The following is a 19,499-nucleotide window of genomic DNA, read 5'->3' on the forward strand; positions in this document are numbered from 1 at the left end:
GTGCTTTGGTTGGATCTATTTTATATCTCTATTTGTTTTATAATTCCAGTAAAGACAGAGGCTTTTACTCACAACTATCACTGTGTTGTCTGGCCCAAATAAAGAGAATGGAAATCTCTTAGGACTGTTTTAAGACTCTACAATTGCTGTCAAGGTTTTTTGAAATGATTGCTGAGCATGTTTGTGGGCTCCTGTTGTAACCACGTGGAACAGAAGTAAAGAAGTATTGAATTTTGAAATTCTAATGCTTAAAGTGTTTGTCTTCAGAACTTCAGGGATTTTAATTTTCATCTAATACACAGTCTGATTCTGCAAATGGCACTGCGGAATGATGTCTTTGTGTGGACTGGAGCATCTCCCTGCCAGGGAAAGGCTGAGGGAGCTGGGGCTGTGCAGCCTGAAGAGGAGCCCTAGCTGAGAGGGGCCCTCAGCCCTGGGTGTCCCTGTGTGCAGGGAGGCTCAGAGCAGGGCCCAGGCTCTGCTCCAGGGCCCAGCAATGGCACCAGAGCCACGGGCAGGGACTGATCCCAGCAGGTTCCACCTGGACATGAGGCAGAACTCCTGCCCTGGGCAGTGCCCAGGCACTGAACAGATTGTCCAGAGAGGGTGTGGAGTCTCCTCACTGGAGATGTTCCAGACCCCTCTGGACACAACCCTGTGCTCTGGGATGGCCCTGCTGGAGCAGGGAGGTGGGACCAGCTGGCACCACTGTGGTCCTTTAGACCATATCAGGTAATTGCTGAATGAGATCATGTCAGTATAATAATTAAATTAAAAGCATGCACTGGAGTCTGGCTCAGTTGTTCTGTGATAGTAAGGGATGGGAAGGAGGAAAGGGAGCTGTGATCTTGAAGGTACTGAACTGCTGGAATGCCTTTAAACCATCTTCATACAGGGCCATCAAGTATCAGCTGTCTCACCTTTGTCATGGGTGGCCTTGAGTGACTAAATGTTCAGTTTACATGTATGCAAACATTTAGGTACCAGAATTCCTCAGGTAAAGAGTCAGTGTTTCTGCGTGTACCCTCTGCCCTGTTGTGTAAAAATGTTATTTTTGTAGAACCTAGAAAAGTCTCCTTAAGTCATTGCAGACTGGTTGTGAAAGCAACATGTAATTTGTGTATTTGCTAAAGAACACCTGCTTTTACAGGAGCTGTTGAAATCTTGGTGAGGGGAAATCTCTTCAGCTGCAGGGTTGATTTGTGTATCAGAAGTTACATCTTGGTACATGCAATTTCACGGTGGTTGACCATCAGGTTAAAAATACTCTTCTTGACCACACACAGAGTAACCTTTTTTTAAAAGTAAAATTCAGCTATGCTGATAGCTACAGAATTGTTGAAGAATATTGTTTTTAGCTTTGTAAAAGTCTATACATTTTTGGGGATAAGTGAAATTGTCTTTTTTTTTCCCCTCTCTTTTTTGTTTTTCTTTTCCCCTCCCACCTTTCAGAAAGCTCATGGCTTATTGGTTGCATGGCAGAATGAAAGTCTGTCTTCATCAGCTCCTACATTTTCTTGCTTTTGTTGTAAAGACTTGGAAGGGCCATGGAAGGAAATTGTCTCAAATTGTGCCTGGGAAAGTTCACATTAGATATCAGGGAAAATTTCTTCATGGAAAGGGTGGGCAGGCATTGGAATGGGCTGCCCAGGGAGGCAGTGGAGTTACCATCCTGGAGGTATTCACAAAAGGTGTGGATGTGATACCTGAGAACATGCTTTAGTGGTAAACATGATGGTGCTGGGTTGATAGTTGGACTTCAGGATCTTACAGGTCTTTTCCAAGCTTAATAATTCTAGTTATGTGATTTTATGATGAAGAAATTCTTAAAGAGGAGAAAAGCGTATTTGCATCGTACAGATACCCAAGATGCTTCAGTCATATGTTGTAGCAGTCAAGTCCAATAGAGGTAAAACAGAAAAGAAAAAACATGGAAATTGAATGCTAAGAAAAGAGTTCCATAGTTTGAAATGTAGTTTATACTACAGTGTATTTTGGCAATGTTTGCATTTTTTAACACACACATACCTCGCTGTAAGTTAACTTCTCTAGTTGGATTTTTGGGGAATTTCTTATTTAAAGCATAAATACCATAGTATAGATTTTCAATGCTCTGTCAATACTGACTGTCTCTTGGTAGCTTGGTGCTAGGCTACTACATTTTCCATGGAGTTATATTTGGAGAGAAGCACTGCATGAGATATTTAGTATTCCAAGACCACCACCTGTGGAGTTCTGTGGGGGAGGTGTCAGTTTTTTAAACACAACCATACAGATATTGTTGTGATGAGCTACTCTAGGTGTGGTATGATGGCTTTTCATGCTCTTTGTGCCTCTTCATCTGTGCCTTTCTATCTCTGACTGCTGGATGTGGTGTGTGACCTGGACCCTGTGCTTTGCTCAGCTGCCTTGGTGCTCATTGCTGTTTGTGGAATCACATCTTCCAAATTGCTAAGATTCTTCATGTGAGAGTATTTGTATGCAAAATGTTGCATTATCAAGGCATCCTCTTTCTCTGCTTAGTTGGGAATAGATGTGATAGGTTTTGTCTTACAGAATATCCACTTGCCCATATATTGACTTGTGTCCTCTAATTAAAAGAAAAATCCTAACTCTTACTGGTTAATAATAAGCATTTTGTGATGAAACTGGTTTTCTCTACAGGTATATCCACAGAATTGTCACTTTTTCCTGTATCTTCCTTCCTTGTTCAGGACATCACTGTTGGACAAGGGCAGTGTTGGTTGGTTTCACAAATATTGAAATTCATAGCCATTTATTACTGTGTTCATGGCATTTCCTCTTTGGTACAGTAAGAATGGTAGCTTTACAGGATCTTGAACATTTTTCCTTCATCTTTTGGACAGACTAATCTCTAACAACCAAGGTGTAATAGCTGAAAAAGGTCAAGCAAATTTCAGGGAAAGATTGGTTGACTATATTCCAATCTTCTGCTCCTTTGGGTGACTTTTCTTATTGCTATATAGGTAAGGAATTCACCAAGGGAAATAATACCCTGTTCCTAGGATTTACTGCCTAGTTTTTTGGGTTTTTTTTCCTAGCAGGGAAGTATTTCCATAAAATGTCTGCTGGCATGCCCATGCTTGCTGTCCTTCAGAAACTCCTTGGTCAGCAGGATGGGAACCAGATGGGTGTGAGAAACGGAAGCACAACGATGAGCAGAAAATAATAAACCAATACAGATGTGCAGGGGGAAACAACAGAAATCTGAATAACTAGAGGAGAATATAGTTCAAGATGCATTATGGGGAATACATAAGTATTTTGGGCTTTTATATATATATATGGCCAAAAACAAGTTAGTTACTTTTTTCTAAGCCCAAGTGACCACTTCTTAGACTTGCTTTCTTCTTGTTCTCAAGAGGACATATGCCCAGACCTGTTTAGGAAATCTGGCTGCCAGCTCTCCAAGAGGCCTAATATTAGATGTGCAGAACCTGGCAATACAAGCCACCTCCATCTGTATTGGGCTGTTGTTTGTCCTATCTGTTAAACTGAGTTTGAACATGTAATTTCACGTTTCTTTGCCAACTTATTAATAAGGGCTAGGCTATTGAGAACTGTTGATAAGTGTTTTAATTTTGTGAAGTCTTTGGGTTCATGCTGTTTCTTTATGACTTTGCACTTTTTGGTGGCTGCTCTAGGATATTGACTTGTGTGGTGAAATATTTTCTCATATTTTAAATCTATATTGAGAGGAGGCTAAAAGAAATCCTTTGGAATAAGAACAGAAATCAGCCCTATTAAAATCAGTGTCAAAAATGGAGGCAGAGCTATTTGGAGACTTGGCTTTCATTTTTCTAGAATAGAAATTCTGGGATAGAAGGTATTGAGCACATCATAATCATCTATAATGGCCTGTCCAGCTAACCAGAATATAGTGAGAAGCAAGAACCCGTCAATTAGTTCTTGTAATCACTAGTAGCCAGTGTGTAATACTCAGACAAGTCTTGGGTGTAATTCTAAAATACTTTGTAAAATTATTTGTATTAGAAGAGAAAATGCAAATATTTATGTACAGTACCTTTGAAATACTGCACCTAAAGCTTCCTGGAGATGGATTCTGCAGTGTGTATCTGGAATATTGAAATACGTAATTTTTGTGAAATTTATTAGTTAAAATTTACTTAGTTTAAATTTTGTGAAATCTATTATTGCTTTGAATTCTTGTTAATATATTTTCTGGATTTCTTTCAGCTCTTCGTTGTAGTCTTCAGTTTCTTGGAAACATTGCAGCAGGAAATGGAGATTCCCAGAATAGCATTTGGAAGTGTGCTTTCCCAGATCTCTTCTTGTAAGCATGGATGCGGGTTTTTTCCTAGTGTCATTTCTGTGGTTGTATTCACATCTTTTGTACATGGTAGTTGTGCCTTTGCTAGCACCATGAAACTCTGAAAAATAACTTTGGTGAGAATGGGCTGGTTGAGACCATATCCTGTAGATGTTTTTTGTTAGTCAGCCGCAGGAGTCAGACCCTTTAAAAATCTGCTTGTTCTGAACTATCAGTAAATAGATTTAATTTAACAGAAACTGGAAGAAAACTATTTTGAATTATGAGCTTCAAACATAAGCTTTATTTCAGACATGTTTTCAAGTAGTTACACTCATTTGCAAGAACACAGCATTTTCCTTTCTCATGTTGCTGCTGTGCAGATCTGTCAGTATTGGTGGATCAGATGTAATCTGTAAAAGTTCCTTAATTTTCATCTCTTTCAATCCTTCCATCCCCCTTCTAACCTCACCAGAATATCTTCCTGGGGATTTGATGATACACATGTAAGGAAATATTACATAAACTATTTTGTGCAGACGCATGACAGCCCTGTTGATGTGTTCAGCCAGATTTTTTTGTAGTGAGCTGGTAACAAAGGCACTTTGATTCAATTTGATAATCATTCTCATGGGTTTTTGGAGCCCACTTGTCAGCACTGAGGGTAGGAAGATCTTGCAGTAAGAAAAGCAGTTCCAATTTAGCATTAGTTTTGTAAACTTCCTGTAAAATTTGACCTTCAGCTGTGAGTTGGATGTATTTCCTTGCAGGTGACTTCTGTCCTTCTTAGGCAGTGACAAACTTGTGGTTCTCTAAAAGCCAGCAAAGGACAACTCAGCAAGCTCAGTGCTCCTCGCCTGTTTTTCCAGGGTCCATTTCAACTTGCCCTTAACTCCTTTATTTTCTCTTGAAGGACATGTCTGACATACAGTGATGAGAAAATTGTCACCTACTGCTGCATGGTTCTGTTCACCTGCCTGAATTCAGAGCGAGTGAGAGACCTGCTGGATCCTGGAAACTTGACTGTGGCTCTTCATGTCCTGAGAGTCTACAAAGAACAGTTGGATTCTGAGTGGTCGTATGTATTGTTAAATTTCCTTTTTCCTCACCCGTTAATTAGGTGTTTTTCTGGTGTAAATCACCGTGTTAAAATGTCTAAACTTGTGACACTGCAAAGTAGTAAATGAAGACCAAATTAGAAATTAGTAGTTTATAAAAGAGAATTTCCATGGTAGTTTCATGACTCTTTTGATTGTTGCTAAATTAAGACTCCATTTTTTGTTGAGGACATAGGAATTTTCCAATCATGATCTGGTTTTCTTTCATTAGTGAAATGGGGTTCTAGAATGCAAACTAATTTATACTTGTGTGCTGGTTTGTGGAGATTTTAAAGTTAGCACAGAATAGTTTCACAGACAGGTCATGCTAGGAAGACTTGTATGTCTGTTTCTTGGGAGTGCTACATAAAACCTGGGGATTTTCCTTTTTTCCTTTTTTAACATAGCCATTTTCTACTTCAACAATATAAAAATGACTTCAACATGAAGTCATTTTTATACCAAAACAGGGAAGATTTTTTTTGTGAATCTTCATTTCATACTTTAAGAGCACCTAATCAGTGGTTTTATCCCTCTGAACTTTTGTATTTTTTACTAGTGGCCATTCTTCTAAATATTGTTGTCAGTTATGCCTTTGATAAATGTGCTGCCCTACATAGCAAGGGTGCACATTCAGCTAATTGTTACACCATTTCCCCCTTCCCAAGGGGAAAATAATTAATTGTATGTTTTTGTAGGATTCTTTTTAAGGTTGTGTTTAAATTAAGAATTTAATTAGGAAAAATTGTTGGTGTTTTAGCAGCGATATAGAAAGTCTCAACAAGGACTTAAGATGACTGAATGAAAAGTAAATGTCATTTTATAGTTTACTTTTGTACTGAAAAAAATTAGCCAAAACTTGTTTGTGACTGGGCTTCTTTAATGGCAAGGGCAGTTTGCTTATGACACAAGTAGTTTTCAAAAATCAAAATCTAAGTTTAGGGTCAGACAATGAGACTTCTGTTTCAAAAGTGCCAAACCAAGTCCTTAGTTTTGTCATCTGTCAATAACCCATGTGTAAAGTTGCTTTTCAGATAATTATCCTCATTATCCTTAATTTTTGAAATTTGTTTTGACTCAGATACCAAAGTCGTAGTGGCAAATTTATGTTTTGAAGGTAAATGCAGAATAAATGCAGCATCAAAATAAGTGCTGAGGGATGCATGTCCCTGATCTCTCCAGTGTGAAGTAGAGTCAGTTGATGTTATGATGAAAATGTCTTACCTCCTCTGTGGATGTTTGGTGTGGGTGGGGAATGGTCTCTTTTCAGGGTAGTCTTGAAATGAAAAAGGGGCAAACTCTTAACACTGAAAATTTGCAATTGTACTTGAACTCTCACTGAAGTACGTCTGCATCCCAATAGGATTGCTGAAAGGAATTTACATGGCTGTGGCATTTGCAGGGAGTCAGTGTCTTGTTGGAAATGTTTGGGTCTCTTGTGCCACAGCTGGCAACAGTGCTCAGTAACCATTCTGTGCTATTATATGACTGGACTGAAATACAGATTATTCTTGGTTATGCTCAATGCTTACTCACTGTGACTGAAATTCAGATGTTCTTACCTAAAGTTAAAAGTACCACTTAATTCCTGCCTACCTTCTTGTCTCTGAGCTGGAGCATCTGATTGCGTGTTACAACAAATCAGAAGTGACTGCCACATGTGTGTGTTTATTCTTCCTCTTGATTGGGCTTTCTTGCTGACAGTTGCTGCTTTTAGGTGTTGGAACTCTTTGTTTGAATAACTAGGCAAGTTTTCATCATAGGCAGAACTTCTATTCATTATTTGTGCACTGAAACGTATGAAATTAATATTAACATAACAAAAATTGCCTTAGAACTTGAAAGAATGAGAGATAAGAGTTCTGTGATGCACATCTAAGTGTGTTTCTTGAGTGATACACATTCTGTTAAGTATTTTTGTGGCGTGCTGCTGTAGCTAAGAAATAGTTAATGAAGGAGGAGGTCAGTTTTGTAAGGAATGCCCTGGTCAAATTGTGTGTTCAGTTCTTCTGTGATTATGTTTCTCTGGATCAGATGGTCTGAAAGCTCACTTCATTAAGCTTGTGGTTACTTGTCAGCCGCAGAAATGCTTCTATCTCTGAAATCTGTGAAGCTGAAGAATGTAATACACACTTTTAATAGATATTCTAATGATTTAAGAACTGATGCATCCTTCTTTCTCTTTTAGAAACTTGATCTTCTCAACAGCTCCAGGATTATTTGCATATTACTGTCTTTGTAATTTTTAATGTTAAATGCTGAATGGCACATTAAATAATATTAATTAACATATATTAGACAATGTATTTTTACATTGCCACTAAACTTCTATTCAGTATGGATCCTCAGCTTGTGTCAGGCTAGCAGTCCTGTAATCTTGAATGCTGGGAGCTCATCTGAGGTTGCTGCTGCTGGTCTGACTCTCAAGAGCAATGGCCTGAGGAAGCAGATGGTATTGAAGTTCTGAGATGGTATATAAGTTCTGAGGTTCTAAAATATATTTGTCTGACTGGCTCGTACCCCTTTGTAGCTGGCCTTGTGGAGAGTGCCCAGAGCTTGCTCCTTTGGAAGGTTGCAAGGTGTAAGATGTTACACAGTGTACTTCAAAGAGGAAGGCTTTGCAAAGGCACGAACTCTGCAGAACCAGTTTTGCTTCCTTTCTTGGATCTGATTTCTGGCATACCCTAATTAACTGATCCTATCTCCTCCATTGTTCTTTGCTGTGCAGTTGTCTTCTAGAAAACATGCTGTTCTTCACAAAGTAAGCTGCTGTCTCCTGAACTCTTACTGGTTTTTCTGCATCTTTTGTGTCTCCTTCTTCCATCCCTCTCTTCCATCTTATATTTCTATTCAAAGAGATAAGCGTGGTTATCAAGCCCATGTGTGACAGTAATTTATTTTCTGTGTATCTTCCATCTTTCTGAAGTGTCTCTCATGATACACAAATTTAATTCTGAACTGTTGATATAATGAGTTGGATATAAAGAATTGAAGGATGGTTTGGGTTGGAAGGAGCCTTAAAGCTCATCCAGTTCCAACTCCCTGCTGATAAGGACAAATAGAACTGAACAGCATTTTACTCATTTGTTAAGGATAGCAGAACAGAACAACATTTTACTCTTATCAAATAAGAGCAAATATAGCCTTGGAGAAGCAGACAAAACAGAATTCATGCAAAATGCAAGCAGGATGCCAGCTCAGCTCTGCAAGGCTGACAAAGTGGAAGTTAATGCAAAACAATGATACTGCACTTGCTCAAGAGTGGGGGTCAAGGAGCAGCCACCTAAAAATGACACTGGGTGTTGAAGACAGACCCCAAAGAACCATCTAAGGACTTCCAGTAAGGGGTGTGACTGTGTCAGATAAAGTCAAGGAAGTGGAAATAGCTGATGAATATGTAATCGGTGTATGATAAAAGTTCTGTTCATCTAATGCTTGGGGCACTCAGTTGAAAGAAGGATCCCCCTGGATCCCCAGTGCTGCCATAAAGAATACCTGCTTTCTGATACTCAAACTGTGTTAGAAAGTTTCTAGTGGGCCAATTTTGGTATCAGTGTCATGAGCAGGGACACCTTCCACTATCCCAGGTTGCTCCAAGCTCTGTTCAGGCTGGCCTTGGACACTTCCAGGGATGGGGCAGCCACAGCTTCCCTGGGCAACCTGTGCCAGGGTCTCCCCAGCCTCATAGGAGGAATTTCTTCCCTATGTCTAATCTAAACCTCCTTTCTGACAGTTTATATCCATTCCCCCTTGTCTGTCACTACAGTTCCTGATGAAAAGTCCCCCTCCAGCTTCCCTGTAAGCCTTTCAGATGGTGGAAAGTTCTCTGAGGTCTCCACACAATCTTCCCTTGTCCAAGCTGAACAACCCCAACTCTGTCATCTTGTCTCCATAAGGGACAATCCCTTTATCACCTTTGTGGCCTCCTCTGGACTTGCTCCAACAGTTTAAATGTGTTAGTGTTTAAATATCTTAAACAAATAAGCAAACTTGCTCCATAGGCTGATTCTTGTTCTGATGCTGCTTGCTTTCAACAGACTCTTCCTACCAAAGGATGCCATCAGGAAATTGGACACATCCATCCTTTAGGAAACAAAGCTGGAATATAACTGACTATTACTGTTCAGTAACTGATATGTATTTTCTACTCTGTTTCTGTGTGAATCCTACCAAGACCTGAAGAGCCCTCTGTTACAAATTCCTATGCAGTTCCAAAGAAATGGTCTGTCTTTTTTTTTTTTTTTTCAGTAATAGCTTTTTCTAAACACATGCAGAGAGCCTTTGGCTCTGGAAGATTGTGGAGCCTTTCAAAAATTGTTTCTCTGTGTTTCCATCTGCACTCACTCCCTCTTGGGTTTATGTTAATCAGTAGCAAAGTATGTCACACAGTGTGGAAGGTACAGTATTGAGAAGAGAAACCAACAGAGAATGCCACATGAGATCTATTTTAGAATGTGAACCTGGAAAAATATGTGTTTTTTGACGATAATTAGGAAAAAGTAGTAAAAAAAATACATTGTAATTTGTCCTAACCAAGATCAATGTGTGTTCTACAAGCTGTTTATTTTAGAAATACCTTGGTGGCTCCATTAGAGATGAGAGTATAGCTTGTGTCATCAGTTTTTCCAAGTGTGTGCATGGGGCAGTTCAGCCAATATGGATAGGAAAAACAGGTTGTATTTTTGATTCCTGAAGAGCAAAGTACAAAAATCCTCCATTTTAAAATAAGAGGCATAATGTCCTTTTTGGCTTTCAGAAAACTGATATTAGGAGTGTGGTCAGCTGTTTGGCATTGAAATAAGTTTTGCTGAACATCCACTTTCTCTTTTTGAAACCACAACTCAATGATTACTGTAAAGATTAGGATGTGGGGCTACCCCTCCCCAGTTTTTTGCCTCTGGGTTTTTTGTCCTGGCTTATGGAAATACGTGTGGACAGAAACTGGTACTCCTGTGGCAAGGAGTCTCGCCTATGGGCACAGATTTAAAGGCAAGGATAGAACTCTTCAGTACTGCTCTTTTTGATTAATTGGGGTGTGCGGGTGTGTGTGGGGGGTGGTGAAGTAACTTTTTTTTTCATTGGGCTGGCAACTCAGTTTCTTCTCTCGGACAGTTTGGGATGTCCTCCACCCCCTTCTTCTGTTCTCCAGAAAGTAATTATTTTTTAATTCCAGGAAAGTTGAAGTTAACATTGCAGGTTCCAAGTTCAGCTGTGGTTTTAAATAGTACTGACACTTGGAAACGTTTCCTTAATTTTAGATATCTGAGTAACTTCTACTTTCTATTTGCAGTAGCAGTGAATTGGCACAGATTTCCTCAATCTTTCAAAGCTCAGCCTCATATATTTAATTATCTTGTCACCTCTTTCTTCATGTGTATATTGTGGAGAGGGGGCAGCAGCAAGTGCTATTAGCCATTGCTAATCATCTTCCATTTATTTCTTGGTAGCTCTTCAGAAAAAAATTATTTCAGTTTTACATACAAGTTAGATTTAATCGCTGTTTAGTGCCTTTCTGATGTAGCTGTCAAATTCAGTGGGAGTGTCTTCTGAATCAGAGAAATACTGCACATAATTTGAATTAAGTCTTCTAGACCTCAGAGTTTACTTGCTGGGGGCTATCATGGCCAGTAGGGAGGATGCTTTCATTGGGGAATGCCTTTGGAAGATGGAGGGATGCTCACTGTTGTGCTTGGTTCAGCACAGGAGAGGAGTATTGTGATGTTTGATGCTAGGACCAAGCCTTCCATATGAAAATGTGTTTCTTTTTCCTCCTTCTGAGAGAGAAGTGCTGGTGTGGGAATGGGGTGAATTACCTCTTTTCTAGTGAATTTATGATAGCACACGTTCCATTTGTTATTGAATAGCTTTATACTTTTAATTGTTTATTTAAATGGTTTTGGTAGTGTTCTTCTATTCTTGTACAAGGATGAAATATGTTTCTTCTAAAATGTGCTCTGATTCCAAGTAATTCCTCATGAGGCATATTGCTTTTTTAGCATCTAAAAAGGCTGGTGATGAGAGTTTGAAGGTTGGCTGAAAATAGCTGAACTTTCTTCTTTACTTTTCTTCAAAATGTGGATGATTTATTACATTTGTTTGTTAAATTACAGTAAAAAGATAGCTATTTGGTTCTTACTGAATGTTTTGGATAGAGTGGCATTATTGTAGGGTGATGAAAAATGCTTTTGGTTTTGAGATTGAGAAAGAAGGCTGCTGATCAAGTAGAGAATTGCCATGTCTTGTTCTTTCTACTTGGAAAACATGTGGTGTTGTCTTCCTCCTTTTTTGAGACTGAGGAAATTGCTCCCTAAATTTGCTAATGGGATAAAATCAACTTAATATGGAGCATGACATTTGATGATAAAGTTGATTGCTTACTCCTAGCTTTGATTGGAGCAAGCTTAGTGGCCATCTGGAATATACCAAGTGCAAATGTAGCTCATACCACTTTGTCTTGGCTGCTTTGGACTTCATTTTGGTACAATACAGCCCTTGTGCTGTTTTAAAGTCTTTGAACATCTCCTCCTGTATTTATCTACTATGGAAGCACTTGATTTTCTTAGGATTTTAGCCAGTTTTTAAAGAGTTGAGAAGATTGGCATATTTTACACTATTCATTTCTTACTGTGTTACGCTTGCATAACAGCTTTAATTGTCACGATTTCCTTCAGTAAATTACAGTGGTCTTCAGTTTATTCCAGTGGTTCTGCTGTTGGCCCCCAAAGAGAGTTTAAATCTCCTACCAAAGCCTTTTGTGTGCATTTGAAATGCCATGTTCAGTCAGTAACCCAAAACTGAGTATCTTTTTATATTTCAGAATTGTAGATGATCTTACTTTTCCTCTTCTTTTCCCGTGCCACAAATGAAAAACAGGAGTGCTGAGAGGACTTAAGATAGTACATTGAATTTGCTGCATCCTTGCTTAGCTACCCAAAAGTGCTAGGCATGGTGAGGGAGTTGGAAGTGCTTGACTCCTCTGTTAGTTCTTCTGTTATCTCTGGGTGATGATGCTCATGCTCTGTTCTTCATGGTACAGTAGTGCAGAAAGTAGATAAGGTAAAAAATATTTATTCACTTAGATACAGAAGCAGATACTTCATAGAATCACATGCTGGTTTGGGTTGGAATGGGCCTTAAAGCTCATCTCCTTCTACTCCATACCATGAGCAGGGAGCCCTTCTATTATCTCAGGTTGCTCCAAGCCCTGTCCAGCCTGGCCTGGGGCACTTACAGGGTTGGTGCAGCCAGAGCTTTTTGTCTTCAGAGGTGTTGCATCACATCATGAAACCAGAAGGTAAGAATCAGAAATTTTAGTGTTAAAATATTCCAAGCTCCTCAAGCAGTAGAGGTCTGGTCCACAGAATGTGCAAAATGTGTGTGAGGAAAATACAGGAGCACTGACCCAAGGGACACACTCCTATCTTCCACATAGCAATAGTGATCAAGAACATGAACCTAGTAGCAGCAGATCTTTTTCTGTGATAATTATTGATCACTTTTTAATTATAAGACAAATAGGCAAGAAGGTTTCCTCAATGTAGTCTTAAACATGAAAATTAAGCTTTAAATTAAATAGCCCCAGTTGCAAAATAGAAAAATCGGGCTTCAGGCTATCTCCTGAATGCACTTTTTACTCTACTGCATTGTCAGCTGAAATTTGTACGTTCTTAGGCCGAGTTCTGTGTTCTGCACAGCACTGATCTGTGCTATTTTCTTCTGCAGCTCCACACAAACGTTTGTGGTTCTGCTTAAATCCATGGAAAATGAAGTTGGTTGCGACGATTCCGAAGGTTTGACTGTGGATGACTGGGAGATGTTAGGAACTAACAGGAGCTGTGGAAGAGTTGCCCTTGACTGCCCTGCTGATGGCTCAGCTTGGGTGCTACAGCTGAGTCTGTGCAGCTCAGTTGGATCCATTCATGTTGCTGAATTTGAGTCTTCGTGTTTTTTGAAATTTGCATTGAAAAACTCTTGGATCAATGCTACACTCCTCAGCATGCCAGTTTTAAGTTAATGATTCCTTACACCTCTGCATATTTTTTTTCATGAATGAATGTGCAAATATCAGTAAAAAGAAATGCAGTAGAAAATAGTTGTTCTTCCTCCCCCTCTTAAAAATGTCAAGTTTTCAGTAACTGAATCAGATGCTGGCTAAGTCCACAGTTAGGATTAGAAATATAATAGCTATTAATCTTTTGGGCCTCTTATTCTCCTGTTTGCCCAGTTGGCATTGAGCATTTGTCCAAAAAATACCTAGTTGCAGCTGGAAGGCTTCGTTGTGATCTTCTTATTAGCTTTGTAATAGATTATGGCTATGCAAAATAAAGGCTGTCAGCAAAGGGAAAACTAGGGAGGAGGTGGAGGGGGAGTATTGAAATCTCTTGATTTTAGTATTATTTTAGCTGTTCTTTCTCTGTAACTTCATCAGCTCAGGGGATGCTCTGAGACTTCACTTGTAATTACTGTAGCCTAGACAAGCTTTAAAAATGCATCATGTAGTTTTAGTGTACCTATGCACCATAAATATCATTGCTAGTGCTCCTGGGGATGTGATTTGAAGAGCTAAATACTTTTGCCTACTTTGTTTTTTTTTTTCCCATAACTGGGATTATGAGTCTGGGTTGAAATTAAATGAGTGTCACCTGCTGAGGATTGCTGTGGATGGTGCTTGGGAGAGCAAATAGTGAAAATACTGGCATTAGCACAAGGCCAAAGCTGACCATATTTTCCAGAGAAAGTATTAAGAAGAAAGAATGAGCCATTGCCGGTTTTGGATAGATTGTTTTTTAAAGAGAGTATTTTTTGAGGAAAGTTGCTATCATAGATCCCTTGCAACATTTTAGTGAAGAGAAAGAGGTTTGTCAGCTTTTAGTCATTTGTTGGTCTTCTTGTATTCCAGACAGAATATGGTGTGAGAGAGGGAAGGTGATAATTTATTACAGAATATCCTTCACTGGATTTTGACTGGCAAGATCCTTATGTTAAAGTTGGGGGTGTCTTGTGCAGGGCCAGGAGCTGAACTCCAGGATCTTTGTGTGTCCCTTCCAGGATATGAGACTCCAGGATTCTATATCTACCTGCCTTGTAAAGCAAGGACTTAGAATTGCATCTCTGCTTAGGTCTCTATTACACAAGGACAGCATGTTTTTGAAGTTGAGAAAAGTATTTTGCTGCTTGCGTCTGACAAAAGTTCCTATTTGCTTTGATGCTTTGTTCGATTGCCTTTTTAAAAGAAAAATCAATATATTATTTGGGCACTTTTTTGACTGTTTGGGCTTACAGACAAAGTTGTGATGAATAGAATAATAATTTTCAAGTACTTTGTCTATGCATAAACCATTGGATGAGTGTTTCATCGTTTGAATTGTGGTGTATATAGCTAAGACTCCAGCCAGCTTTCTTTCAAGCATGTGAGTAAAAGTGTGCTGAGCTGTTGAGAAATGGTCATTGCTATGTTAAGAGAAAAACTGCAGGACAACATGCAATTATTTTGTGCCAATTTGTACCTATTAGTGAGTAGGACCAAAAGCACAACATGCATTAATCTGCAAGTAAAACTAACCAGCACCATTTGGAGTAAATGTGGATACTGCTTTTATAGCTCCAATAAGACTTTCTTTTTCTTTTCCCTTAGGTTCCTGATTGTTACAGAACATTTGCTGAAATGTCCAGAGCTGGTAAAAGCCCTCTATGCCAAACTGAGCAATCAAGAAAGGTAACCCCAAAACCAATGCGGCTTTTAGTATTTAGCATTCCATATAGAGTATCCTGTTCACATGATTGAAAAACTGTGTGGTTTCATAGTTGGCACAAAATCTCTAAATACATGTTTCTATGTCAGTAATGGTTTTAAATTGGTTGGTTAACATTACAGCTTAGCCACAACTGGCAGTGATTTATGTAGGGTTGCAGAATCCAGGTTGGCGCCATTACTCGGTAAAGAAATACTTCACACACAAAAAAGGACAGGATTTCATGCCTGGGTCTTGATTTCATAAGAGCACCACACCCTGCAGAGTTTTACAGCTCGATTAGAAATGTCCTCAGCTCTTCATACTTCTGTTGTTATGTCCAGAAATTAAGAGGAAGCCTTTAAGAAGGATGGAAGTGTGTTTCATACTGGTTAGCAGAACCTCCAAAACACAGATGAGCAGATGCCTGTGATTACTTAGTCTTTAATGTTTTCACTTTTGAAAAGCTTCAACAAACCTTCACCTTGAAAAAGCATTGTTAGCTTCCTTCAAGTGTTTGAGTAACTGTGTGCTGAATTGATGGGAAATGGCCACTGCTATAATGGAAAAATGCTCATTGTTTTAATAGAGAATTGAGGGAGATTAAATAAGATATTTTATTAAGACAGTCAAATTTGGGAAACACTGCATGAATTCTGCAGCTCCTCCAACTGCTTGAAGATTTTGTGGTCTCATTTATGTGTTTAATGAGCATGTGCCTATGTTTTTCTGCATCCACCTAGGGAAGCTGCAAGTTCCTCTCTAGTTTTGCAGGTGAAGGACAAAGCACTAAATGAAACAGTGCCTTTGTGGTTTTTTCTGTGTTTTGTGTTGCTTCCAGTGTTACCATAGGTCAGGGTTCAGGAGATTATAAGAAAACTGAAAGGATATCAGACAAAGAAATCATCTGTTTGAACCATAAATAAAATATCATTGCTGTATAGGGGTGGGATGGGATGGGAATGGGAAGGAGGGAAATACTGTTTCCCTCCATCATTCAGGATGACCAAGTGGGAACAAATCTAAGCTGTGTGCTTCGTGTACTGGGAGGTAGGTGCTGTGCAACTGTTCTAAGTGAATGAGCTAGATTGAATTCTTTTGGGGAATATAATGAATGGCATGTTTTCATAATGCCTTTGAGGATAGTGTGGGCTGGGTTCAGTTGTACTTAAAAGTAGGTGTAACCAGTTTCTAGAAAGGTCTCAGTATAGTACACATTGGTCATCAGATTCCTCACCTCAAAGGCTTTTGGTATAAGCATAACAGAGATGATCACAGGGGATCACCAGTTACAGCATATCTGCTGAATTTATTATTAATCCCAAGAGTTCTGCCGGTCAACTCCATTAAGTTTTTCAAAGACATAATCACAGTACAGTGTGTTATGAATTGGACCCTGCTTAATTTCCTGACAAACATATGAAGTACTGTGAAATAATCTTTTTGCATCCCAGCTATAGAAGAATACCCTGCCTTGGCATCTTCTTAGGTGGTGTTAGTGTATTTAAGAATGCTTTCTTTTGAGATACATGAGGAGACAAATCCAATTCAGGTAAAAACATTTTGACTGTCATGAACTGGAGAAAAAAGTAGCCATAAACCCCAAAGCATAGGGAATTCATTGTTTCAAAGCAAGATGAGAAGTCTTCACCACAAGCTGGATGTCCAGTGAGGCTGACCAAGTCCTATAAATGAAGAATGGTATTGAGGTGTCTGGGGAAGGCAGCTGGAGCTCATTAATGCGTGGTAGCACTCAGTTACAGTGTCCTCTGTCATGCACATTAAATACAGGTAGTTTAAATGTATTTGCTGAAATGAAATTAGCTGTGCTGAGGAGGTTTGTGAATATGCCCATCAGTGGTGACTCCCAAAGCTTGCAGTTGTCTGGGATGCCCGGAGTGTAAGTGGCTATGCAACTGCAGTTATTTGCACTATTCACATTATTTGCACTATTTAAAGTATTTCCTGCTGTTGAAATCCAGTGCATTTGTGTTGCAGTGGCCATGGTGCCTCCCTCAAAGCAGTTCTTGTACAAGTGGATTAGCAATTTGAATTTTCAGTTAAAATTCCTGACTTCTGGAGAATTTTCTCTTTCATTTCCTAACAAGTTTAATGTGTTGCATGTCTAAGTGTGCAAATGGCCTGAAACAAATCCTGTGTTAATGTGATCAGGTTTTTAGTGGTATTCTGGCCTGGAGAAGTGCATGGTTCTGTGACAATGCCTGCTGGTTCTCTGGAAGGGATTACTGTAGAAGAATATGGCCATTGAGGTAAAAGAGTGTAGGTTCTTGAATTCTTTGCCAGACTTGAGAGTTTCCTGCATGTGTGTGCAGGTATTTGGCAGAAATATTAAGAAAAAGCCTGCTTTGCATTCATCCAAGTTAGCCTTGAGCATGGACACACTAAGTTCATGCCTTGCTTGTCTTAATTATAAAATTCTCAAAAATGAGCACATCTGTTGCTGCCCCTTCCAAGAAGGGGTTTTCCTTTAGTTAGCAGCATGAAAAATTGCAGCTGAACAGCTTCATGTGTTTTTAAGATGCTCAAGTACTTGAGCATCCCTGGGTTTGATTTTAGTGCTGTCAGGTGAAGTGTCCTGAGTGAAGGATGGAATTGCTGGAATTGCCTGCCAGGAACTGGGCACTCAGGTCCTGTAAGCAGCACCACTTCTTGCTAATGCTCAGCTACAGGGCTGCCACTGTCAGTGCTTGGAGTGGTTTTGTTCCTGGCAGTGCTCACAGACACCGAGTAGCTGAAGGTAGCACTGGAATACAGTTGCTCACAGATTTACCAGTTTTCATTTAATATGATGCTTGCAAGTATCATTTGAAGATGAAGGAAGTGAAGGTTTTGAGGAAGGGCCTGATTTGTCTCCTGGAACCATTGCTGTCAGGGAAGTGTTTCAGGAAGGAGAAGCCTAAGTCACAGAGGAAGAATGTCCCAAGTGTCTGGCCCTTGCTAAGAGGTTATAAACAAACCACATTTGATGCAAACATTGTTTGATGCTAAGAAAATCAAGAGAATTTTAAACTGCTAGTTTTAGGCTTAGTGGGGTAGCATTTTATTGGGTAGTAATAAACTTCCTGATTTAAATTGCATTTGAATTCTGTTATTTACAGGAAACAGAAGTTTGTTTTACTGATGACTGCAGATACCTTATAGTGGCTGTTATAAGTTTATGCCAGTTTAGTTAGCTTCAGGAAGAACTGGTTTAAATTCGGCTAGTGGGGGAAAAAAACTGCAAGAGATTCACAAAAGGTCTCCCTCAGTAGTGCCTAAAGAAGAGGAAGATGACATGGCATGATTATTTCCAAACAGAAGTATAATAGTAAATGTAATACACAGAAATGGATTTGAGATACTGAACTGAGTATTGCAGAAAGTCAGCTGGCACTGGCAGTTGTCATCTTTGTTGTTTTTAGCTGCAGGCAAACAAGTAGGGGGAAATGCCGTCATTTGAGTCAATGGAGGTTAGGAAATGGGCAAATTACATTGTCTGGGAGAACTAACTTGGAAAAATTAGGGTGAATCTTGAAAGAAAACTGAGAGAAACAATAGAAAAAAATAAATGTAAGGGAACTTGCACCAGAACAAAGCACTGCACTCTGAGGAAGCTACTGGCTGAATGGCAAGACTTGCTTGAAATTCAAGGAAAGAGGGGCATGTCCTGAATTACTGTGCCTGGAAGAAAACTCAGGAAAATGGTTGGACTTGAATGCCTAAAGAGACCAGAAGACTTCAAAAGAAATTACATTCAGGTTGTGATTTAAAGAAGGACTGCAGTTGTTGAAAAAGGCATCCATTCGTATTGCAAGAGGAAGAGTAGAGCAAAAAAATTTCCCTATTTGCATCCATTTAATCTATTTAATGGGGTTTATGGAAGCATGGAGACTCTCCAGCTTGTTTATAAAAGGATTGCCTGTCAGTTTTAAATATTTAGTATTTGGGTTATAGGTGCAAGAAGCACTGATAGAATCCTGTCAAGCAGAAGATGGTATTTCTTTTGGGTTTGCATGGCCTGGTTTTGGTAGCAGGGGGATTACAGAGGTGGCTCCTGTGAGAAGCTGCTGGAAGCTTCTTCCATGTCTGGCAGAGCCAATCCCTGGCAGCTCCAAAGATGGACATGCCACTGGCCAAGGCTGGGACAATTAGAAGTGGTGGTAAAGCCTCTGTGATAACATATGTAAGAAGAAAGAAAAAAAAAAGGAAGGTTTTGAGCAGTTGTAATTGCAAGAGAAGAGCAGAGTGAGAATATGTGAGACAAACAGCTCTGCAGACACCAAGGTCAGTGGAGAAGGAGGGGAGGAGGTGTTCCAGGCACTGGGGCTGGGATTCCTCTGCAGCCCATGGCACGGAGCATGGTGAGGCAGCTGTGCCCCT

The 19,499-nt window shown here is 39.5% G+C and overlaps 1 protein-coding gene across 1 annotated transcript in view; it reads left to right on the top strand.

Annotated features, from left to right (window-relative positions):
• ATXN10 (ataxin 10) overlaps positions 1-19,499 on the top strand; it is an 89,131-nt gene that overhangs the window by 21,520 nt on the left and 48,112 nt on the right. The window contains exons 4-6 of the mRNA XM_039708249.1: positions 4,219-4,315; positions 5,205-5,369; positions 15,023-15,103. Of these exons, the coding sequence (XP_039564183.1) occupies positions 4,219-4,315; positions 5,205-5,369; positions 15,023-15,103 (343 nt within the window). The remainder of the gene's footprint in view (positions 1-4,218; positions 4,316-5,204; positions 5,370-15,022; positions 15,104-19,499) is intronic.

This window comes from Passer montanus, unplaced genomic scaffold (assembly GCF_014805655.1).
Source record: "Passer montanus isolate IOZ18808 unplaced genomic scaffold, ASM1480565v1 scaffold20, whole genome shotgun sequence".
Taxonomy (NCBI): Eukaryota; Metazoa; Chordata; class Aves; order Passeriformes; family Passeridae; genus Passer; species Passer montanus.